The 20,711-nt window shown below is 44.8% G+C and overlaps 2 protein-coding genes across 3 annotated transcripts in view; one reads left to right on the forward strand and one right to left on the reverse strand.

Moving 5' to 3' along the window:
• PAICS (phosphoribosylaminoimidazole carboxylase and phosphoribosylaminoimidazolesuccinocarboxamide synthase) overlaps positions 1 to 20,711 on the reverse strand; it is a 47,050-nt gene that overhangs the window by 10,637 nt on the left and 15,702 nt on the right. The window contains exons 3-7 of one of the 2 annotated variants that reach the window (XM_075544274.1): positions 15,266 to 15,598; positions 14,974 to 15,033; positions 8,036 to 8,175; positions 5,512 to 5,578; positions 2,616 to 2,813 (exon numbers count right to left, since the gene is read on the reverse strand). In XM_075544274.1, the coding sequence (XP_075400389.1) occupies positions 2,616 to 2,813; positions 5,512 to 5,578; positions 8,036 to 8,175; positions 14,974 to 15,033; positions 15,266 to 15,598 (798 nt within the window). Of the gene's footprint in view, positions 1 to 2,615; positions 2,814 to 5,511; positions 5,579 to 5,896; positions 5,986 to 8,035; positions 8,176 to 14,973; positions 15,034 to 15,265; positions 15,599 to 20,711 lie in introns of those variants that run through there. The other variant, XM_075544275.1, reaches the window with a different exon arrangement.
• Positions 6,125 to 20,711, forward strand: part of PPAT (phosphoribosyl pyrophosphate amidotransferase) — a 51,047-nt gene continuing 36,460 nt past the window's right edge. The window contains exon 1 of the mRNA XM_075544276.1: positions 6,125 to 6,389. Coding sequence (XP_075400391.1) covers positions 6,262 to 6,389 — 128 coding nt within the window. The 5' untranslated portion in view covers positions 6,125 to 6,261. The remainder of the gene's footprint in view (positions 6,390 to 20,711) is intronic.

The following is a 20,711-nucleotide window of genomic DNA, read 5'->3' on the forward strand; positions in this document are numbered from 1 at the left end:
AATCCATCATTCAATTGTATTAAACCCACTTGTACACACATGATGTTGCCATCATTTCCAACACATTTTCTTTCTACTCAAGCCCTTGGTATCAGCTGTTTTTCCCCTCCCTCTCCCACACTCGTGAATCCTTGATCAATCTGTTGTCTCCCTTCACCCACATTTCTGTGATTTGTCCCCCTGGGGGTGGCGCTATATATACAATCTTGTGATTGGCTCTCCCTTTCTTTCTCTGCACCGCCCCCCACCTCATGGTATCCCTACTCCCACTACAGTTCCTGAGGGGTTTATCTGTCCTGGATTCCAATTCCATGTGTCAAGAGCTCTTATCTGTACCAATGTGTATACTCCAGTCTAGCTGGATTTCTAAGGTAAAACTGGATCATGATAGTGGGAGGGGGTGGAAGGGGCGTTCAGAGGGATGTTGTGTGTTTCATCGTTTCTATACTGCATCCTGGTTAAATCGTTCCTTCCTTGTGACCCTTATGTGGGCTGAGCGAGTATTTTTAAAAAAAGCATTTGACAGCATTAGGAGGTACATAGTGGCCAAAGACAGTATTTGTCTGTCCTTTCCCTTCTCTAACTCGGATTACCGCAAAACTAAGAACATCATTGTGATGTTTGGGGTGGAAGCTATCATGTGGTGGCTCTGGAAAAGAACGTCTTCTCATTTAGTAACAGTCTCATATGTCCAGTACCTACTTTATGCCATGTACTGTTCTAAGCGCTGAAAATGTTTGTTTGCTTGTCAAGTCCTGCCAACACTATACAATCAGAAAATACATGGGGAAATAATTGAATTTGGGCTTTATCAATAAAAAAGGAAACGGTTCCCAGAACCCCTACACTGTGTTAGGTATTCTACAAGTTATTTCACCTAACATCTTTTAGGTAAACATTGCTATACTTGTAGCCCCTGGTGGTGCCCAGGAAATGCATTTGCTTGTTAACAAAAAGCTAGGCGGTTTGAGCTTAGCAAGAGCTGCTACTTCAGACCATCAGTTTTATATTCAACATGCACTGTTGTTCCAACTCATTCATTGCAATCTCTGCAACGTAATACCGATTACCCAACTTCCTGTGTTTTCTATCCCAACCCTTCTGAACTTTGTCCTTGGGCACATGTTGCCCCTTGGACCTCAGTGAAGGTGACCAATGTTGCTCGTTTACCTAGAATGCAGGACTTTTTGGAATCAGGAGTGATTTAAGTCACTCTTCAATCACTTGTTCTTAACCCCCCAAAATATGGACCGATGCTTTATGAATAAGCAAATAAACTTTGACTTATACTGAATTTCTACAATAGTTTGAGTGTGTCTACATGATCCTCTAGCTATGTAACTACTAGGAAAATCCAAACCAAACTCACTGCTATTGAGTAGATTGTGAACTGAAGTGACCCTGTAGGACAGAGCAGAACGGCCCCATCTTTCGCCCAAGGAGTGGCTGGTGGGTTTTAAACTGCTGACCTTGAAGTTGGTAGCTCAAAGAGTAGCCCACTCTGCTACTAGGGCTCCTTCTAACTACTTATATAAAAATCAGTATTTTATGGATTGTTATCAGAGCTTTAAGAGCCTCTAATACAATGATCTTTTAATAATAAAAAACTAGATTGTAAGAGTTTTAAAATATTAACATCTGACCCAAACCAATAAAACTTAAAATTAAGATTTAAAAACAAAATAAAAAAAACTAATGCTTTAAATTGTTCATATTTTAAAGGGGTTAAGAACTTAAAATTAAAAAAAAATAATTATGTGAGATTAGATATAGACCAGACACTCATCTTTATTGCTAAAGGAACCTAAAATGAGTTTGCGGTTCTAGACACCTACTCAGTCATTGGGAAACCACTGACCAAGATGAAATAAAGGTCTTGGATCCCAAGACAGAGCCGTGGGAGCGCCTGTAAACTTACCTAGGGATTTGTGCTGTCCATGACAGTTTAAGACAGAAACAATGAAACGCTTCATACTAACTTAAAAAGAGCGGAGAATATTTCCTTCCCCCGAAATGTCCTCTACAGAATATTCTTCCTAATCTCAACTTGGCTTTTCAAATAGACATGCCAGTTGGAAACAACCTTAACTTTTAGAGCAGGAGGCAGCCCTGCAGATCTCTGCTCTAGGCACGTTCCTTACTTGAGTAGCAGGAGAGAAAATAAGGCTAGTTCAATTTTTTTCTGGGCTTCCAAGTGGAAGAGGAATCTGAACTTCTCCCTCGTTTCTTAAGGAGCAAAAATAAGAACAACTGCGTTGAAATTATGGGGGGTAAATTTCAGTTCATCAAGCACAGCTGCCCTAAACAAAAATGGGCTTTCTTTCTAGGTACATTCCTTAATTCTGAAGAAAGGCTAGAAGAGGGAAGATAGTCTTTATTTGGAGCAAACCATTAAGATTCCTCTTAGCTAAACAATATTAACTCCGAAACAAGTCAAATGTTATAGTGGTGTTTTCAGAGTACCTGGTTTGGTTTAAATAATCCTTGTTTGTGAGATATATCCCCAACCAGTATGTAGTTGATCCAAATTATAACCTCTCCCAAAGAATGATGTGTGTGGAAGAGACACGTAAGTGGAAGGGGTGGGAAAAAGAGGGTGGTAGGTAGCTGCATACCTGCATCCTGTAACAACTGGAAAATACAACTGGTGATTTTATTGGAAATCGCAGCTTTGCCTTCCAGGTGGTTCTTTCTAGCTGCATTCCCCGCTGTAATCTGGTCCTTGGACTGCAGGAGGACTTTCCCTGGGTGATGGACCAGTTCATAGACTTCTTTTGTTTTCCCCTCATAGAGCTTTGGACCAAGGACCACCACTGTGGAAATAAAACGCACACACACCACACATAAGGAAGACATTGCCCAAAGTGTAACAGTCTAAGCCACCTACAAGCAGGAGTCAGAGGACATCCAGAGTGATTAATAATCTTACTAAGGATGAGCCACACATATTAGTTAACACATAACTTTGTGAGGAACTTTTAAAATATATATAAATTGTAGAGAAAAGTGACCTAAAAGGTTTAAGTCATACAGCTAAAAAAAGCTGACCTGGCCAAATTCCTAGGTTTTCGGTAGCAAACACTGCCTTTTCCACTATCAAGCTACTCCTCTCAAATGAACTAGACTTAAAATGCACACCCATTAATGGAAATATGGTAGCATTTTCATGCACCATATTAAGTTATCTTGCTTGGGGGCGGTGGGGGCAATACTGCTTTCTTTCATTTTCTTGGAAAGTTCAGCAGATGGCCTCCCAGGTTTTAACTTCATAATATACAAGAGGAGGCATGGAATGGCCCCTCTTATCCTACAGGGAGGAACCCTGGTGGAGCAGTGGTTATGCAGTGGGTTTCCACCCAAAAGGCCAGCAGTTCAAAATCATTAGCCTTTCTGAGGGAAGATGACAGGACTTTCTCCTCTTTTCTATTGCAAAGAGCTATCGTCTTGGAACTCACAGGGACCGTTCTACCTCTCATAGGATTGCTGAGTCAGCATTGACTTGATGGCAGCCAGTCTGGTTTGGGACCATGTGCAGAGAGGAATCGGTGCATTGAATTGTGCTACTTTTCAGAATACTGAAAAGTACCACGGACTGCCAAAAGAAACAGACCTGTCCTGGAAGAAGTTGAACTGGAATGCCTCTCGGAGACAAGGATGGCAAGACTTCACCTCATACGTTGGGCAAACTATCAGGAAAGACCAGTCCCTGGCGTAGGACTTCATGACTGACAAAGTAGAGGAGCAGGGATAAGGAAGACCTTTGACCAAATGGACTGACCCGGCGACAGCATCAATGGGCTCAAACAGAACACTTGGCTCCCGACCGGGTAGTATTTCATTGCGTTGTACGGAAGGTCACTACGAGCTGGAATCAACTCAAGGGAACCTAACAACAAGAAGCTCAAATGACAATCAAGTCTGTCTTGGTGGAGGAAGTATAGCCATAAAGCTGCTGAGCAGGGAGGATGGCAAGGCTTTATGTTACATACTCTGGACCTATCAGAGGCGTCTAATCCCTGGAGGACATCTTGCTTCGTGTTTAAGTTATCTAGTGCTGTTATTAGTACAAGTGGACAGCTTCAACAAACAGAACTTTATTCTCCTTTGGTTTAGGAAGCTAAAAGTTGGAATTCAAGGCACAACTCTTGGGAAGGATGGTTTTTCTCTCTCTCTCTTTCCTGGCTCGAGGAGGTTCCCCGCTGAGACCCTGGGTCCAAAGGACATGATCTGCTCAGTGGTTTTTTTCCCCTTAGTGATACTGAGGTCTCACCCTGCTTCTTCCACTCTTTTTCTCTCAGGTAAGACTAGTGGATAGACACCATGGGCTCAAACATAGCCGAGACTGGCAGAATGGTGCTGCCTCATTCAGTTATGTGTCAGACTGCTAAGAGTTCACACTGATGGATGGCAACTAACAAAAACTCGTTCATGAGGACAGAAGAAAAGATGCTGGCCAATACCTTGATCTCCACCCCTGCCCACACTGCCTTGGTTTGCTGGAGTCATTTATCAATATCCTGGGAATTTTTGTCCAATTGACCACCTTTGATCTAACTTCAACTTTTCTTTACAGGGGGTGGGGGTGGGTGGGAAGAAAGATAGCAAACTGGCAACACAAGCAATTTGATTCACCATAAATTTAGAAATATGGAACAAGTCAATGTTTTTATCAGCATAAATGCTGTGAAGTGGCCTTCCCTAAGATTCTGAATACTCAAGGACAAAAGTGATTGGAGGGAAGGATGCTTTAAAAGGAGCCCTGGTAGTGCAGTGATTAAATGCTGGGTTTCAACCACAAAGGGAGGCAGAAAGGGCAAAAGCACAGCAGGGGGGGGTATGTGGCTTTGGCACAGAACTCATTGCCTTGTAAATCTGGTAGGGCAAATCTACTCAATCCTCGAGGTTTGCTAAATTGCAATCTGCTAGTTGGCAATGGGTGCAAGCTTTCATTTATTTACTTTTTTGCTAAGTGCAAAGTGGAGTAAGAAACCTTTTTAGGTGGTCTTGGGGCCTCCAAGGTCATTACGGCATTAAACAAAAAACAAACAGCAAGCTCAAACTCGGAAAAGCCAACTCCAAGACTCGTAAGCAGGTCTAACCGTTATGAAGCGGGGGAAACACAGCCTTTGGCGTAAGAGGCCACACTGCATTTCTACGCGATTGGGTGGCGGCGACTTCCTGGAACCTCTCCAACCTCTTGCCACTTCTAGTTCTAAATTCTTCCTTCCTCCGCTCCTTTTCCTTCACCCCAGGCAGAACTGGGTTTCTGACAATGAACTTTTGGGCTCACGTGGCGCAGGCTCTGCCAGGCGATGCGGTGGGCAGTGCCTGGGCCACGTGTTCCCGCTGCCAGGCCGCACGGAGGCCCGACCCCGTCCGGGAGATGGCGACCGTCAGGGCCGCGGGGTCCGCACGTGTCCCCGGGATCAGGAGCGCGGCGGGAAAACCGCAGCGGGAAGGGGCGGGTCCGCGAGCCCGCGGCCCCGGCTCCCCGCGAGGTCCCCTACTCACCCTCAGAGGCCGCCATTATCTTGAGGAGGCCGGGGGCTGCGACCGCGTGAAGTGGAGAAGCTGGAATCTGTAAGGGAAAAGAAAAAAAAAAAAGAGGTTGGGGCGCTTCACCGGGGCTGGGAAGGGAGGGGCCGAACACGGACACGCCCCCAGCCCGGGGCCACGTGTTCGCCAGCGCCTCCCCTCAGCTGCCGAGCCCCGAGGCGTCCTGCCGCGCAGGCGCTGCGCCGCCGCCCCGCCTCAGGAGCGCCCCCTGCCGGAGCGAGCGCCCCCTGCCGGAGCGAGCGCCGCGGGAGGAAATGCAAAAGTGGCGCGCGCCCGCGGCCCCTCCCCACGCGCCAGCGTGCCGAGCCGCGTTTCCTTTAGCGTGTGGCGTGGCCTCTACCAAGTGTGCATCCTCCGGGAGGGGAAAGGCCTCTAGAGGACTAACGGACCGCCTCTGAGGAAGACAGGCACCACCCCCACGACTTCGGGCCCGCTCCGCCACGCCCATTCCTCCCTGCTGTCTGCCGCCGGCGCTGATTGGTGTGAGGGAGAGGGGGCGGGGCTGGGCGAGGGGGCGGGGCGGCGGGCGCCCTTCTGCACGCCGGCTTGCCGAAACCTCGCGCCGCCGCAGAAGCGCGCGGGCAGCCTGGGGGGAGGCGGCGGCGATCCAGAGCGACTGAGGCGTCAGGGCCAAGCCGGCAGCTGGTTGGCGCTTGCACCTCGGCGGCGGCGGCTCGTCCCGCCACGTGCTTTTGGCGGCGAGATATGGAGCTGGAGGAGTCGGGCATCCGAGAGGAGTGTGGCGTGTTCGGCTGCATCGCCACGGGAGAGTGGCCCACGCAACTAGATGTGCCGCACGTGATCACCCTGGGGCTCGTGGGACTGCAGCACCGGTGAGCCGAGGAGAGGAAATTGGGGGCCGAGCGCGGGAGCTGGGGGGAGGGCGCGTGCGAGTCTGCATCTCACATTCTGCGACCTCGTGCGCGCTACCGGGCAGGGAGGCCAGACCCCCCCCCCCCACTCGCCTTCCTGTGGCGTCCGGCCGGTTCTCCTGGGAGGGTCTCCTGACCCTTCTGCCTCTCTGCCCTGCCCCTAAGCCCTCATTATGTTTAGGAGCTTGTCCCCCGGTCTCTGCACCCCTCATGAGCCTGGTCGGTTTGTCGTGCTCCGGCTTGCTCGGGCAACCAAGGATTGGGCCCTTTCCCATCTACCCGAGCCTGGAACTTCCCTGGTGATAAGACAGAGTGCAGGCTGGCGACTGCTTCGGGTCCTGCAGTCCTTTGAAGTGTGCGCGCGGGGCCAGCCAGCTTTTGTTCGCGAGGGCAGTCACTGAAGGGCTGCGGACTATGCAGTGGTAATAGTGCAGTGGGAGTTCAGGGGCCGCAGTGCAACCCCCCAGGGACCTGGGCTCGCTGGGAGTAGCAGGCGTGGTCAACGCACTGCAAACAATCCCTGGGAGCAGAGCATGTGAAAAAAGATTCATGGATAAAGGTTTTAGAACCTAAAATCTAAAATTTTAGGTAATGAATGGAAACGCTGGTAGTGAGAAGATCCCAAAAGCCAACTTGCGTCTATAGAAAGGGTTTAGATACACATTGGTTTTGAAAAAATGGGCGGGAGTGGGTCTTAATGTTACAAAATAAAGTGAAAAATCCACTTCTCATGACCTTTCTAATTCTCACTACTTGACCTTACTGGAAGTTGATAGGAACGATCGCTGGGGAGTGACCAGGCAGGAAATGGTAGTCTAGGTTTCCCAGGCTCTCTGGGAGGATGGCAGTAAAGTCCTAGCAGCAGTTAAGTTCCAGCTCTAGATTAGACAGGGTCTCTGGAAGGATAGCAGTAGTTAGTGGTAGCAACAGTTAAGGAATTTACAGTATCCCTTATCAGTATTATGGGTGCAACCTGTAGAAATATATTCCAAATGACTAGCTCTCACTCTAAAGTGGGAAGTAGTCTTCTGACCCTTCCAGAGTCACAATTTGTATACATTTTGCACACTTCTGGTTTCCTGAAAGCTGAGACTATGAACTCTGGATCTCTGGTGACTCAGAAAGCGTTTGTGTGTTTTTTGTTTTTGACTTCAATAACGCTTATCCTGGATCATTGTGGATTTTTAATAACATCCTAGATAATTCAGTGGTCATATTAGAAATCTTATTTTTAAAACATTTCCTAGGAGGATTCACTATATATATAATCCACTCAGGAGTGGCAATGATGGTAGTATGTAAACCTCAAGAGAAGTTCTGGAAGGCGTGGGGAGGGGCCGCGGTGGCTGTTGGAAGGCACCCCAGTGGCGTGGATTTGGTAATGCTTAAGTATCCTAGGGAATGGCTTTCATATAAAGCGCCTAATGTGGACATTTTCACGAATTTTTTCCTTCACCCAAAGACTGAGTTTTCTAGAATCAGCGCATAGCTAACAGAAAGAGAACCAAAACCAATGTGAAAGCAATAGCTCTAGGATGGCAGGGTTCTAGCACTTTCCCAGTAGAGCATTTCCATATTTCTTCAAAGTTAGAATTTATAAGCCGTACCTGAGGAAGTTGGGTCACCTCATAATGTGTCTTCCGTCCGCAGAAACTTCCCACAGACTCTTTTGGTTCTGTGTTGCTTTCAGGAAGTGGATTTGCAGAGATCTCAGGAGTAATTTTTTTAGGTGATACAGGCACTGGTTCTGTAAACAGAACCAAGGAGAACATTATCACAAAAAAGGTGCTTGGGAAGGAAATGGAAGCACACTCATTTATGCAATCCGTTTTCCACTAGCCTGTCAGAGAACACAGGATGAGACTTTGTTTTGGCTTTCCAAATTAAACCTAGGGGTTTATTTTAATTCATTTTCATCTCAGTGACCATATACATAATATTTTGATAATGTTTGTGTTTTTGTCCCTTCAATTTATACTCTATATATTTAAAGTGGTTTTGGTAGAACAAATGACTTACTTGAAAACTGCTGATGTCTTCGGTTTGGAAAGACTTAATTCGGTTACTTTTGTAAACTGGTAGTTTAATGGGTTCTTGCTGTTAAGTCAGTGTTAATGTTAATCAGACTTCCAGTGTAACTTCTGTAGCAGTTTTATTGCCATATAGTTCATGTGCCATACAGTTCAGTGGTTTAAGTAGATTTTTAAAAGTTGTGCAGACATTAACATAATCTATTTTAGAATATTTTCTTCAGTCTTGTGTATCCAATATTATTAGCTCCCCATTTACCACCAACATCCCCTGCCTAACTTTAGAACCTATTAATATGCCTTTAGATACCCTTGCCCTGGATTTCATTTAAAACCATATCCCAAAGTCACGCCAACAGAAATGAAGCAGGAAAACCCAGTACAAAAGAAAGCAGAAAATAATAAAAACTAGAACAGATTGAGAATGAGCCAAAGGCGAAAGCAAATGTTAAGACAATAACTTGAAACCTAATGTTAAGAGCAGCGGACCACACACGGGGCTGCCAATGGCAAGGTCAGCAGCCCAAACCCGCCAGCACTCTGGGAGAAAGACCAGGCCCTCCACTCACACACACAGCTTTGGAAACCCAAAGGGACAGCTTCACTCTGCCTCACAGCGATGCCATGTGTCAGAATCAGCGAGTTTGAGTTTGCTATCTGCATAATCCACTTCCCAAGGCACTCTTCCTGGGGTAAGGCTATTCACATTGCATCCCTGCTCAGCAGTCCCAAGGGAATTCTGTGGAGGCTTCATCCAAGTGAGGACTTAGCAAATGAATTTTGGGATAAGATTTTTGAAAACTTTACTATCCGCTACTATCCGCTTCAGTCTGCAACAGCATTATCTACCCCTCTAAAGAGTCTTAGACACTGCCATTCTGGTCAATGTTGGGAGCAACTTCCAAATCCTACTCCTAAAACCCATTGCCAGCAAGTTGTTTCTGATGCACCGTGACCCTGTCCAGGCCTACGGAGACTTTGAATCGTTTCAGGAGCAGGCAGCCTCAGTTTTCACCCTCAGAGCTGCTGGCGGGTTTGCTAATAGTGCACAGCACCACCAACACACTGCACTGCCATCGAGTGACCCTGTAGGGCAGTGTAGAACTGCCCCTGTGACTCTCTAAGACTAACTGTAATGGGAGTAGAAAGCCCATGTTCCTCTCAAGGAGGGGCTGGTGGTTTGGAATTGCAGACCTTGTGGATTGCAGCCCAGCTCGAGCCACTCTACCACCAAGGCTCCTTTATATAATCCCAAGTTTCTTAGTTATCAGTTTGACCAGCAAGGCTCCTAAGGCTGAGCGCTGTTTATCTCTTGTTTATCTCTTGGATTAAGTATCTGCTTCTGGTCTTTTTCAGGAGCCCTGGTGGCATGGTGGGTTAAGCACTGAACTGCTAAACAGTTGCTCATCAGGGAAAAGATGAGGCTTTTGTTAAGATTTAGGCTTGGAATCCCAAAGGGGCAGCTCTAGTCTGTGCTATAGGGGCTACTGTGAGTTGTCAGCATCAATTTGATGGCAGTGGGTTTGTTTTTCAGCCCTCACGGGGCTGCAAATGGTTTGTGTGGTTATTACTGTGGGCCAACAAGTCGATTTCCGTTGATGGCAACCCTCTGGGACAGGGTAGAACTGCCACAGAGAACTTATAAGGCTGCTGATGGGAGCAGACTACCACATCTGTCTCTGCTGGAGCAGGTAGTGGGTTCGAACTGTCAACCTTGCAGGTAGCAACTGCGTAACCACAGCTTCTTTTGTGTGGTTCACTTTTAGCAATTTCTGTATTCAATAGCATTTTCTGCTAAAGGGCATTCATACTTCAGACCCAAACAAATTCACTTGGCATCCAGTCAATGCCAACTCTTAGTGGCCCTACAGGACGGAGTAGAGCTGCTCCTGTGAGTTTCTGAGACTGTAACTCGGGAGTAGAAAGCCCCATCTTTCTCCCATGGGGGGGGGGAGTTGGTGGTTTCTTGCACTTTGTAACCACTATACCACTGGGAAGGGCATTAATAAGAGAAAGCAAAGCAGGGTGGGAAATGCAAGTGTGCTACGACTGTGGTGTCAAAGCCTTGGATATGCAGTTCGTACCCAAAAATGGAGTGCCAAAAATGTATTTGTAGCCAAAATAATGTTTAAAAAAAACTTTCTGAGAGATGTATCTACCTCCAATCCAACTAAGTCTTTGTACTTAAAGGTTAGTGTCAAGAACCTTGGGGCTCTGTAACAACAGCAATTGCTGTCTTGTTTCTAAGAAAGGAGCCCAGGCTGTGTACTGTAAACATTGAACTGATAGCCTCAAGGTCAGCAGTTTGGAACCACCAGAAAGAAGAGGTTTTCTCCACCCCTAAAGAGATTCTGACTTAGAAACAAACCTAAGATACAAGTCCACCCTGCCCCGGAGGCTTGCTATTAAGTATCCTGGAGAAATAGGATTTCTGCATACTTGCAATTTAAAGGGAGAGGAGAGACATTCCTGGTGTTCTCTAGTACTTTATTTCAAAAAAGTGTTGGATCCCTCCCCTGTACATGCAAGGTACTGAGCCCATTGTCACTATTGTACTACAGAGCGCAGGTGTGTGTGTGTGTGTAGGGGGGGGTGTCCTGCCTCCCAGAGGAATGGGGTGGCAAGTTCATTCAGACACAGAACTCTGCCTCTGCTTCCTCATCCTTATTTGGAATAGTACTACCTGTCTGATAGGGTTGTGGTTTACAAATCCTTTAAATATATGTAAAGTGCTTACTACCCATCCTTGTTATATGTACTGGCTTATACAGTGTTGATGATACTGTGGTACTACTGATAATGAAGAATGTACAAGTAACCAAACAACCTAAGGTGGACACCTGGAAAGAGAAGTACAGGGTGTGGGCTGTTTATTTATGTGCAGGGGACACTTCCCCAGGGGCCCTGGTGGTGGAGAGCACTGGCTGTGCACTAAAAGGTCATTGCTTGGCACTTAGCCGGCACCTGGAGGGAGAAAGCTGTGGCAGTCGGCTGCTGTGATAACTTACAGCCCTGACCAGCTTTGGGCAGCTCTACTCTACGCTATAGGCCACCTCAATGCCAGTGGTCTATTTTTAGGTTTTGGCTATTTTGGGGATGACATTATGGCTACTGATAAGGGAACAGCCGGTAATCATATTCTTTTCTTTACCTGTCCATTGATTCTGATCTGTTGATAGGGCAGAAGGGGGCATCAATGAGAAATGTGTATGTGATTGCATTGCCTTTTTTCCTTTTGTGTTTTTCTAAGAACAAATCAAAGGTGTTGATTGTACGGATGTAAATCATTTTAGGTAGCGCCCTTCCCCCAAAAAATCAATAAATAAATTAAAGCAAAACTGGCTGTTGCTTGATTCCACGCCAGAGTAGAATTGTGCTCCAAAGGTTTTCAGTGACTCTTAACTGTTTGCTGTAACTCAGTGCTGGGTTTTCCACTTGCTATGAATTGTATAAAGAGCGTTGTTAGTTGAAAAGTAATATGAGAGCCCTAGACACATCTATGCAAGTGTCACATAATTATGATGTGCTCCATTTTAGATGGATGTGCCAAAATATATGTGTAGCCCAGATAATCTGTTTAAAAGAACGTCTGAGAGATGCTCCTCCCGACTCCAGTCCACCTAGGTGTTTGCTTAAAGGTCACTTTGGAGCTCTGCCATAGAAAGAGCAGTAGTCCAGGTGTTGCTAACTCCTTTTGCCCTCACAAGTGACAGCCGTATGAGGCATATTTATTGTGGCCACCACTGTTTGAAGGCACAGCAAGATTAAGCTATGAAAGTCACAGAACTGTTACATATTGGGGCCAGGTGGACTCACTGAGGATTCCGTAGCTTTAATAATATGGTGCAGGTGTAGATCTAAAAGAGGGCCAGTCCTTTCCTGCTCATGTCCGGATAGTCACTATTCTGTGGCTTGTTTTAGTGGAAACGATTAGATTGTTCCTTCTGTGACCTAGGTTTTGACTCTCAGGTTTGGGGCATCTGTGTTCTGAGAGTAGTGCCAGGTTTGATTCCCAGCCATTGCATCACTTGGGCGCAGTCACCACCTGCCACTGGACCCTTGCACGTGACTGATGCTCAACGGATTTCCGTAGACCTTCTATATTAGACCAGCTTGGAAGAGAGGCCTGGCAGTCTGAAAATCACCCACTGAAAACCCTGTGGTTTGATCTCATCCACCAAGAGTCATTATGGCATGATGAACACAGCCACTACCACCATAGCAATTCACTGTCACCACAGGAAACACGTGGCTTCTTTTCACCAGCACTGTTAACCTGCAGTCCTTTCAGACCTCCAGAAAAAAATTGAACGTCTCGACATACGAGGAGCAAAAAGCACACTGTCCACATCCCTTGCCATTTATTACAGTTTGTAAGTAGCAAAGCAGGGTGTCAGACCAAACATTCCTATTTGCCTCATGCTCATTTCAAAATATAGCTCAGTGTTTTCTGAAAACAGTAAGCTATTTGAATGGCCAAGAAATATATGATAAGATAATATTGATAAATCATTAAAAGAAAACAAACTACAATGAGTTACTACTGCACCTTCATCAGAGCCTTATCTGAAAAACACTTGGCAGTGTCAGGAGTGGGTGAGGCTGTGGAGCCGTGGGGGCGCTTTGACCCTGCGGACAGTATGAACTGGTTTATACCATCACCTTTGAAAACAGGCAGTATCTATGTATAGATTTTATAATAGCATTATTCATAATCACCCCCATATGGAAAGGCTTGAAATGTCCAGCATGGATGAAATTCTAAAAAGTAGTTGTCCATATTTCTGTAGTGGAATACTAACATGGGCTCCTGTCACCCAAATCACGTGTGAATCTTGAGCCAAGGAAGCTTGGCGTTAAAAAGTGTTGCGGGATTCCCAAAGCTACAGTGACAGAAGCCAGAACCATGGTAACGTTTATGAGATGGTTAATGACCAGAAACCAGACCTGGTGCTGTGGAGGAGCCCGTTCTGACCCCGGCGTTTTCTTGGCTGTAATCGCTATAGAAGCAGACCACCACTAGGCGTTGCTTTCACAGTACTGCCGGGTTGGTTGAGTCCAACCACCTTTAGGTTAATATTCCATAGCAATTGCCTTGTACCATCCAAACAGGCTTTTGGTGGTGGTGGTAATGTATGCTGTCTAGGCGACTACTCAGCTGTAATCTTTACTAGAACAGGTCTTTTCTCCCTCTGCCCCAGGTAGTTTCGAACCTCCAACCTTTTGGTTAACAAATAAGTGCATCACCAGGCATCCTTGGAAGGGCCTCATCATTGATTATTACTATATATCTATTCTGGCTCATAGTGACAGTGGAACTGCCCCTCTAGGTTTCTGAGACTAACTCTTCATTGGAGTAAAAAGCCTCATCTTTCCAGAGGAGGAGTAGCTTGTGGTTTTGAACTGCTGACCTTGTGGCTATCAGAACAACAATCCCTATGCCACCAGGACTCTTTGGAGGGCCTTCAGGCTGCTAGTATGCTTCTGTGTCCTGATGGTGCGGTTCATGGGTGTGTTCACTTTGTTGAGCCCTTCATCTCTGTGCTTACTACAAAACAGTTCTGATCTGGTTTGTATATGAATTGCTGTATGTGGATTAAGGAGCTCTGGTAGTGTAGTGGATTATGCCTTTAGCTGCTAACCACAAGGTCAGCAGTTTGAACCCATCAGCCACATGTCGGAAAAGAAGAGGCTTTCTACCCCTGTGCAAGGGGCAGCTTTCCTGTCACCGTGTCAGTGAGTTTGGGTTTACATTGTCCTAGAGTTCCAGGGAGGGATCTCTTTGGAGAAACTGAAATTCAGAATTTAATAATTCGTGCCATGTCAGGAGTAGGATTCAAGCCCATACCTTTAGGGGAGACTGCAACCTGAATGAATGTAGTAGTACCACGCAGGGCTTCCTGGTGGCATAGTGGTTTTGTGTTAGGCTGTGAATTCCAAAGTCATCAGTTCAAAACCACCAACCTCTGTGAGAGAAAGACACTCTCTATTCCCATAAAGAGTCACAGTCTCAGAAACCCTCATGGGCAGTTCTACCCTGTCCAGAGTGGACCTTGATGGCAGGGAGAGGTGAGGATTTGATGACTGTCAGGTAAGCAGTGGACTCCTAATCACAAATGGGGCAATGCAAAGCAACTGTCTGCTAAGGAGTAAGTCGCAACTATTAGCTCCCTTAAGGATGTACAAGTTCTCTGCCATGGAGCAGCTGGTGGTTTTAAACTGCTGACCTTGAGGATCACAGCCCAGTGCATAGCCATATGCCACCAGGGCTCCTGTAAAGTATGAAGGTACATTAAAGGCACAGTAATGCAGGAATTTATTTCCCACTCTGAAAGTTTGTTGATAGTTAATTTCACTAAATGAGATAAATCATTTCTCGGCATTCTGTGCTCTCAGTTCAGTTCACAAACAATACATTTAGTCTGATTTGTCAGAGACAGGAGTAAGCATTGGCGTTCTCAGGAAAAGCAGCAAGTTTTCTCAATGTGGAAAAATGACATTTCTCAGGCTCTTACCGTCTTGATATGCTTTTCTCTTGATGCTCAAAATTCCAGGGGATTTGGTATGACCTAATTCTTAGAACAAACAAAAGACATGAGAAGAAAACCATTACACGATATCATTTTAAATGTATTCACCTCTAGGCAGTCGGGTGTACTAAAGAAAAGAACATGTAAGCAATCGTGCAGCTAAGATGTATTTGCTAGCTTTGTGGTCACTTGAGTTATTGAAAAATAGGAATTTTACTTTTGAGGAGTTGCAAAGGGGAAGCTATAGAATTTTTAAGAAAGTCAATTCCAAGGTTACCGTGTTTCCATGTGGCAGTTCTGAGAGCTGGTTGTCTCAGAATGCAGTCGACTTCTTCATAAAATCTCATTCTTCTCTGAGGGCTGCCATTTTTCTTTTGTAAAACCCTGTATTCATATTTTAGATTTTTATATTTGCGGCGGCATTGTTTCCAGTCTCTGTCTATTCCGAACTGCGTCAGTCTTCTGGCGATTTCCTCAAATATTTCTTTGTTCCTTGTGGCCCCTTCCAGCATTTGCTGGATTTTCTCGTCAGACCAAATGTGGATCAGGGCTCTGACCTCACTGTCGCACCAGTGCTTTCCTGCTTCAGGGTCGTTCACGGGGACGATCCCTAAGGAAGAGAACATACCAGTACATCAGCAATGATTTACCATTGGTTAAACATCTTGTGGTTTGAATGTCATCCCACTTAAAATTCCTGCATAGCCTACAGCCCTAGTAATTGTATTAATGATTTCAATGTAAGAATCAAGAATTTTATGCATCCATGTTTAAATGTTAACTTAAGGTACATTGCTTAAAATACACTAAGATTTATATTATTAAATGTTGATAATTCAGCTGCCTTCATCTAGTATTTGTGAATATGGAGCATCTCACTGTGTGCTGATTTGTTTGAAAAAGAAATAGAACTAGATATTTTCCTGCCCACATATCCTTTTCTCCTACTAAGGACACATTTTGGGTGAAAACACAATAGGGATTAGACTTCAGATATCAAAGTGACATTATAGGGCAGCGATTCTCAACCTGTGGGTCGCTACCCCTTTGGGGGTTGAGTGACCCTTTCACAGGGGTCATCTGATTCATAACAGTAGCAAAGTTACAGTTATGACGTAACTATGAAAATAATGTTATGGTTGGGGTCACCACAACATGAGGATCTGTATTAAAGGGTCACAGCTTTAGGAAGGTTGAGAACTACTGGACCTGACTCAGTTTGTGCTGCTCATGGGCCACCCACACCTTCAAGAGCAGTATTTAAGGTGTCTTCTGCCAGAAAACAAACAATAGCAATTCAAGTTTGTTATATATAACATTCTAGTTTACTTTTACAATTGAATGTTATGCAGAAAAACTAGTAGGGCCAGATTCCAGCATCAACAGGGTCTATATACTTGAAGCCAAGACAAGTCGCCACTTCTAATCAAATTTTAAAGGGCCCTAATAGGGCTCACCTCTTTCAGACTATGGGAAGCCTTCCATCTTAAGAGTCACAAGGCAGGCTCTGTGCTGAACTTGGGAGCATGGGCAGCATGTTAAAATCAAAATTTCATTACCTCTTCCATAGTAACTTAATGCTGGCAAAGTGTTTTAATGTGCGTGTTCTCACTTGGTCCTCGTGGCAGCTAAGCATGATCTTTACTGTAGTATATATAAACAACAAATGACTGAGACAGTGGTCTCAGCAAATGGAAATATTAACGGTGGGTCTGTTATAGTCGACATTCACCAGTCAGGTGATAAGCATTGTAAGGAAGTGAGGGTACTGACTTAGCCTCGTAAATATCTCAAAAACAACAACAAAAACCTCATTGCCATCGAGTCAGTTCTGACTTAGCAGCTCCCCTGAGGGCCAGATGAAAACCGTCCCTGCAACTTTCCAAGACTATAACCCTTTATGGGAGTAGAAAGCCTCATCTTTCTCCCACAGAGCAGCTGGTGGATTCGAACTGCTGATTTTGCAGTTAGGATTCCAACCCATAACCCCACTACACAACATGGGCTCCTTAGTGTACCAATGTAAGTATACTATAAGGTGCTTGTAGGTATTTACAATATAGGGTATTTATAAGTCTGTTTGTAACTGTGGGGAAGCCCCACTTTATACTTATATAACCCCCTGAGATGTCAGGGTTCCTGTTGAGAAGAGGTAAAGCAGCAACGTCTGTGTAAAGTTAGAAAAGAACACACTGTGTTGTAATTCACAAATACGTTATGAATTTGAATATTGTATTTGCATGTCGTGTGCCTCAAGCAATCTGATGTTTTCTTTGAAAGCTGTTGAGGAAGAGCCTGGGTAAAAGGGTGTGGTGACGGAAGGATGGCCACATGAGACCTTACGTGTCTTAGTATAACTTAAGACGGGTAACCCTTACTCTGGTCTGCAGCATGTTGTCAGGTGCCTGCAAGTAAGTTCTGACTCAGCAATCCTATGCCCACCATGTGGAAACACTGAGGAGTCCTGGGCCAGCCTCACGATTGTTGCAGCTGCTGTTTGTCTGCAGTCCATCACTGGCTCTCCACATCAGTAAGCATAATGTTCTTTTCCACGGACTGGTCTCTCAGGATAACATGGCCAAAGTACGCAAGACAAAGTCAAACCTTGAATGTTGCACAGTCTGTTGTTTTAGCAAACATTAGAAACAATTATGTAACAAGTCATTGAGAATTTCCTCTTGCTTGGATCAACAATGCTGATGGAAGCAGCCTAATGCATCTGTCCAAGACCTCTTTAAAGCTTTGAAAAGCAAGAGTGTCACTCTGAAGACCAAGGTATACCTGACCCAAGCCATGGCTTTTTCATTTGCCTCATTTGCATGTGAAAGTTGGACAACACATAAGAAAGACCGAAGAAATGGATTTGAGCTATGGAGTCGGTGAAGATATTCAAAGTACCATGGACTGCCAAAAGAAACAACAGATCTGCCTTGGACGAATGACTCATACAGGCAGCCAGAGTCTAGAATTTGTCTCACGTATTTTGGACATGTTATACGGACACCAGTCCCTGCAGGACACCGTGCTTGGTAGAGTAGAAGAGCAGCAAAAAAGAGGAAGACCTTTGAAAAGCTGGATTCAGACAATGGGTGCATCGATGGGATCAAATGCAATCATTGTGAGAGTGGCACGGTGTTCACTGTTGTACATAGCTGGGCTAGGGCCTTGAGTCAGAACTGACTTGATGGTACTGACCAACGAGGTGATTCAGTTATTAACAGCTAAGGGCAAAGGTCAGAACTAAAGGACTTACTTGTCCCTGAGACTACTATTGGTAGTACTTGTACTCATTTGTGGTTATTAAATTCTTTATAACGTGTATATTAGATCCTGTGTAACCATTTTATTACCTGTGTAAGTGCTTGTCATCCCCATCACTGTCAAAATACCGAACCATTTCAGTATTGCAAGGCTCCTTCAGGTCATCCTCTCATGACCATTGTCACCACCTCCCTCCATCTCCAGGCCCACCTCTTCTGAGCCCCCCCCCCCACTTGATCCCTGTGGCTGTGTTTTGGAGAGCACAAATCCAGGGTTGACTTGGGCCTCCAAACGTCTTATCAGAATATGAACTGATAATCAGCTTCAGTGAAAAAAAAATCATCAGTTCTAGATTCAGGCACATGTCTTCTGGGAATTAGGAATGTTTCTAAGAGAAGTAGTCTGTGACACTTTCAGTAATTACTCAGAGAAAAGAACATGGCATTGGGATCCCAAACCAACTGTCATCAAGTGAACTCACTCATCTCCAGTAGATGAGGATCCCCAATTTAAGTGTTTATTAGCTCACCTATGCCCGAGCCTTCTCTTTCTGCATTTAAAATTCTTGGGTTTTCCAAAAGTTTTGCAGTCAAGTCTTTATCTGGGTTTTCTATTGGATTAAAAATTTTTTAAGTTCTTAATCATTTTCATGACTAAGGTACACTGCTTTATACAGTAACATTGCTTTCGTTATTTAATGATATGCAAATAGTTTACAGGTTACATGCAAAATGTACAACAAAATAATTACAGAAAAAAATACTGATTAAGGTTTGACCTACCTTCTGAGCTGGTAACATTATGTACTTTTGCCCCCTGATGGCCACCTCATTGCTAATTATTTAACTACAGCCAAGAGGGGAAGAGATGACAGATAAGTTCCGTATCAGCAGCAAAAATAGCAGGGGCTAATGTGGAATAAGACCGTCAACAGCTCATGTCAGCTCAGGATAAAGCAGAAGAAAATGAGAACAGATCCACGAGAGTCAAAATCCAACCTTGACTCTCTCCCACCTGAAGTTCCAGAACATCTCAGGAACAGATTTGATGCATTGAACACTAGTGACAGAAGACCTGATCAGCTGTGGAAGGACATCAAGAACATAATTCAGAACAGGAAAGAGAAGATCAAAATCGGTGTCAGAAGAGACTGAAACTTGCTCTTAATTTAAAGTAGCTAAACCAAATGGAAGAAAGAGAGCTGAATAGAAAGGCTATGCACACCCCTCAACTGTGGTCAGAGGGGATTCCCCAGAGGCTGCATCCATGTGTAGACCCTGTAAGTAGATTTGGGGCTTCTGTCATCCACAACCTTCTGCAAACCGCGTGTTCAAAGTTAGGCTCTAATACCATTCATTCTCTCGTCCTTTAAGCACACAGGCTGGTGGGCTATTCCATGTGGACTTAGTTCTCTTGATGCTTCACTTAAAGGCTGCTTGTTTCAAGGCAAGTCTTTAAGACCCCAGACTCCTTTTTCTGATAGCCAAGCGCCATCTGGTTTCTTCACCATTTTTTGCTATAGCTCCCATATCTTTGGGCATCTCTTCATGCAGAACATAAGAACGAATTATTCTTAGATTGGGGCTAGAGCTAAATGTGACATTCTCATTCTCAATGTGATATCACACGCACATAAACAACACAAGATGGTTTTACCTTTGTCAGGACTTTGTTTTTTATCCATATCTCCTAGTTCTTCAGACATCAGACTGACTGAGTCATTTGCTGCTGCATCTCCATCAAGAACTGTGTGAACATAATGGGACTATCTAGTGGTGGCTTGGGGTTTTTTTAAATTAGTTTTTCAGAATTTTAAACTCTTTAAAGCATTATTCTCTATTTTAGAGTGAACCTGACATTAAGGTACTAAGATTGTTTTGGTTTTTTTTTTTTGTTTTGTTTTGTTTTTAATCATTTAAATCCTTCCACCCATAACTGGTAGTGTAATGGTGACGTGTTGGGCTGCAATCTGCATGGTTGTCAGTTCAAAACCACCAGGCTGGTTGGTGGGAGAAAGATGGGATGACGTTCTACTCCCTTAAAGAGTTAGTCTCAGAAACAGAGAGGGACAGGTCTACCCTGTCCAAAATGGCTGCTGTGAGTTGGCATCGACTCGATAAGTAATAAGTCTTATGGTCACTATAGATAATGTGTCGGTTCTCTGACACGTTGCCAACCCAGCTATCCAGCAATTACTGGAAGAATGTAATCGCGCCACTGCTATTGGATTACGTCCTCTCCCATCTGTTTACATTTTAATTTCAGTAATTGGATATCAGTTTCTTCCCTTGCCCACGAGTGTAACATTTTGGAGCTTTTAACACCATTTCTCAGCCCTACCTCTTAATTCACATCCCCGCTCCTCTCTATTGCTCCAAATAGACACATAAAACACACCCATACGCACACACTTGTATTTTTAGAGTTGGAGTATAATTTAAGCCAGATATTAAATTCGAGAA

Source organism: Tenrec ecaudatus, chromosome 3 (genome assembly GCF_050624435.1).
Source record: "Tenrec ecaudatus isolate mTenEca1 chromosome 3, mTenEca1.hap1, whole genome shotgun sequence".
NCBI lineage: Eukaryota > Metazoa > Chordata > Mammalia > Afrosoricida > Tenrecidae > Tenrec > Tenrec ecaudatus.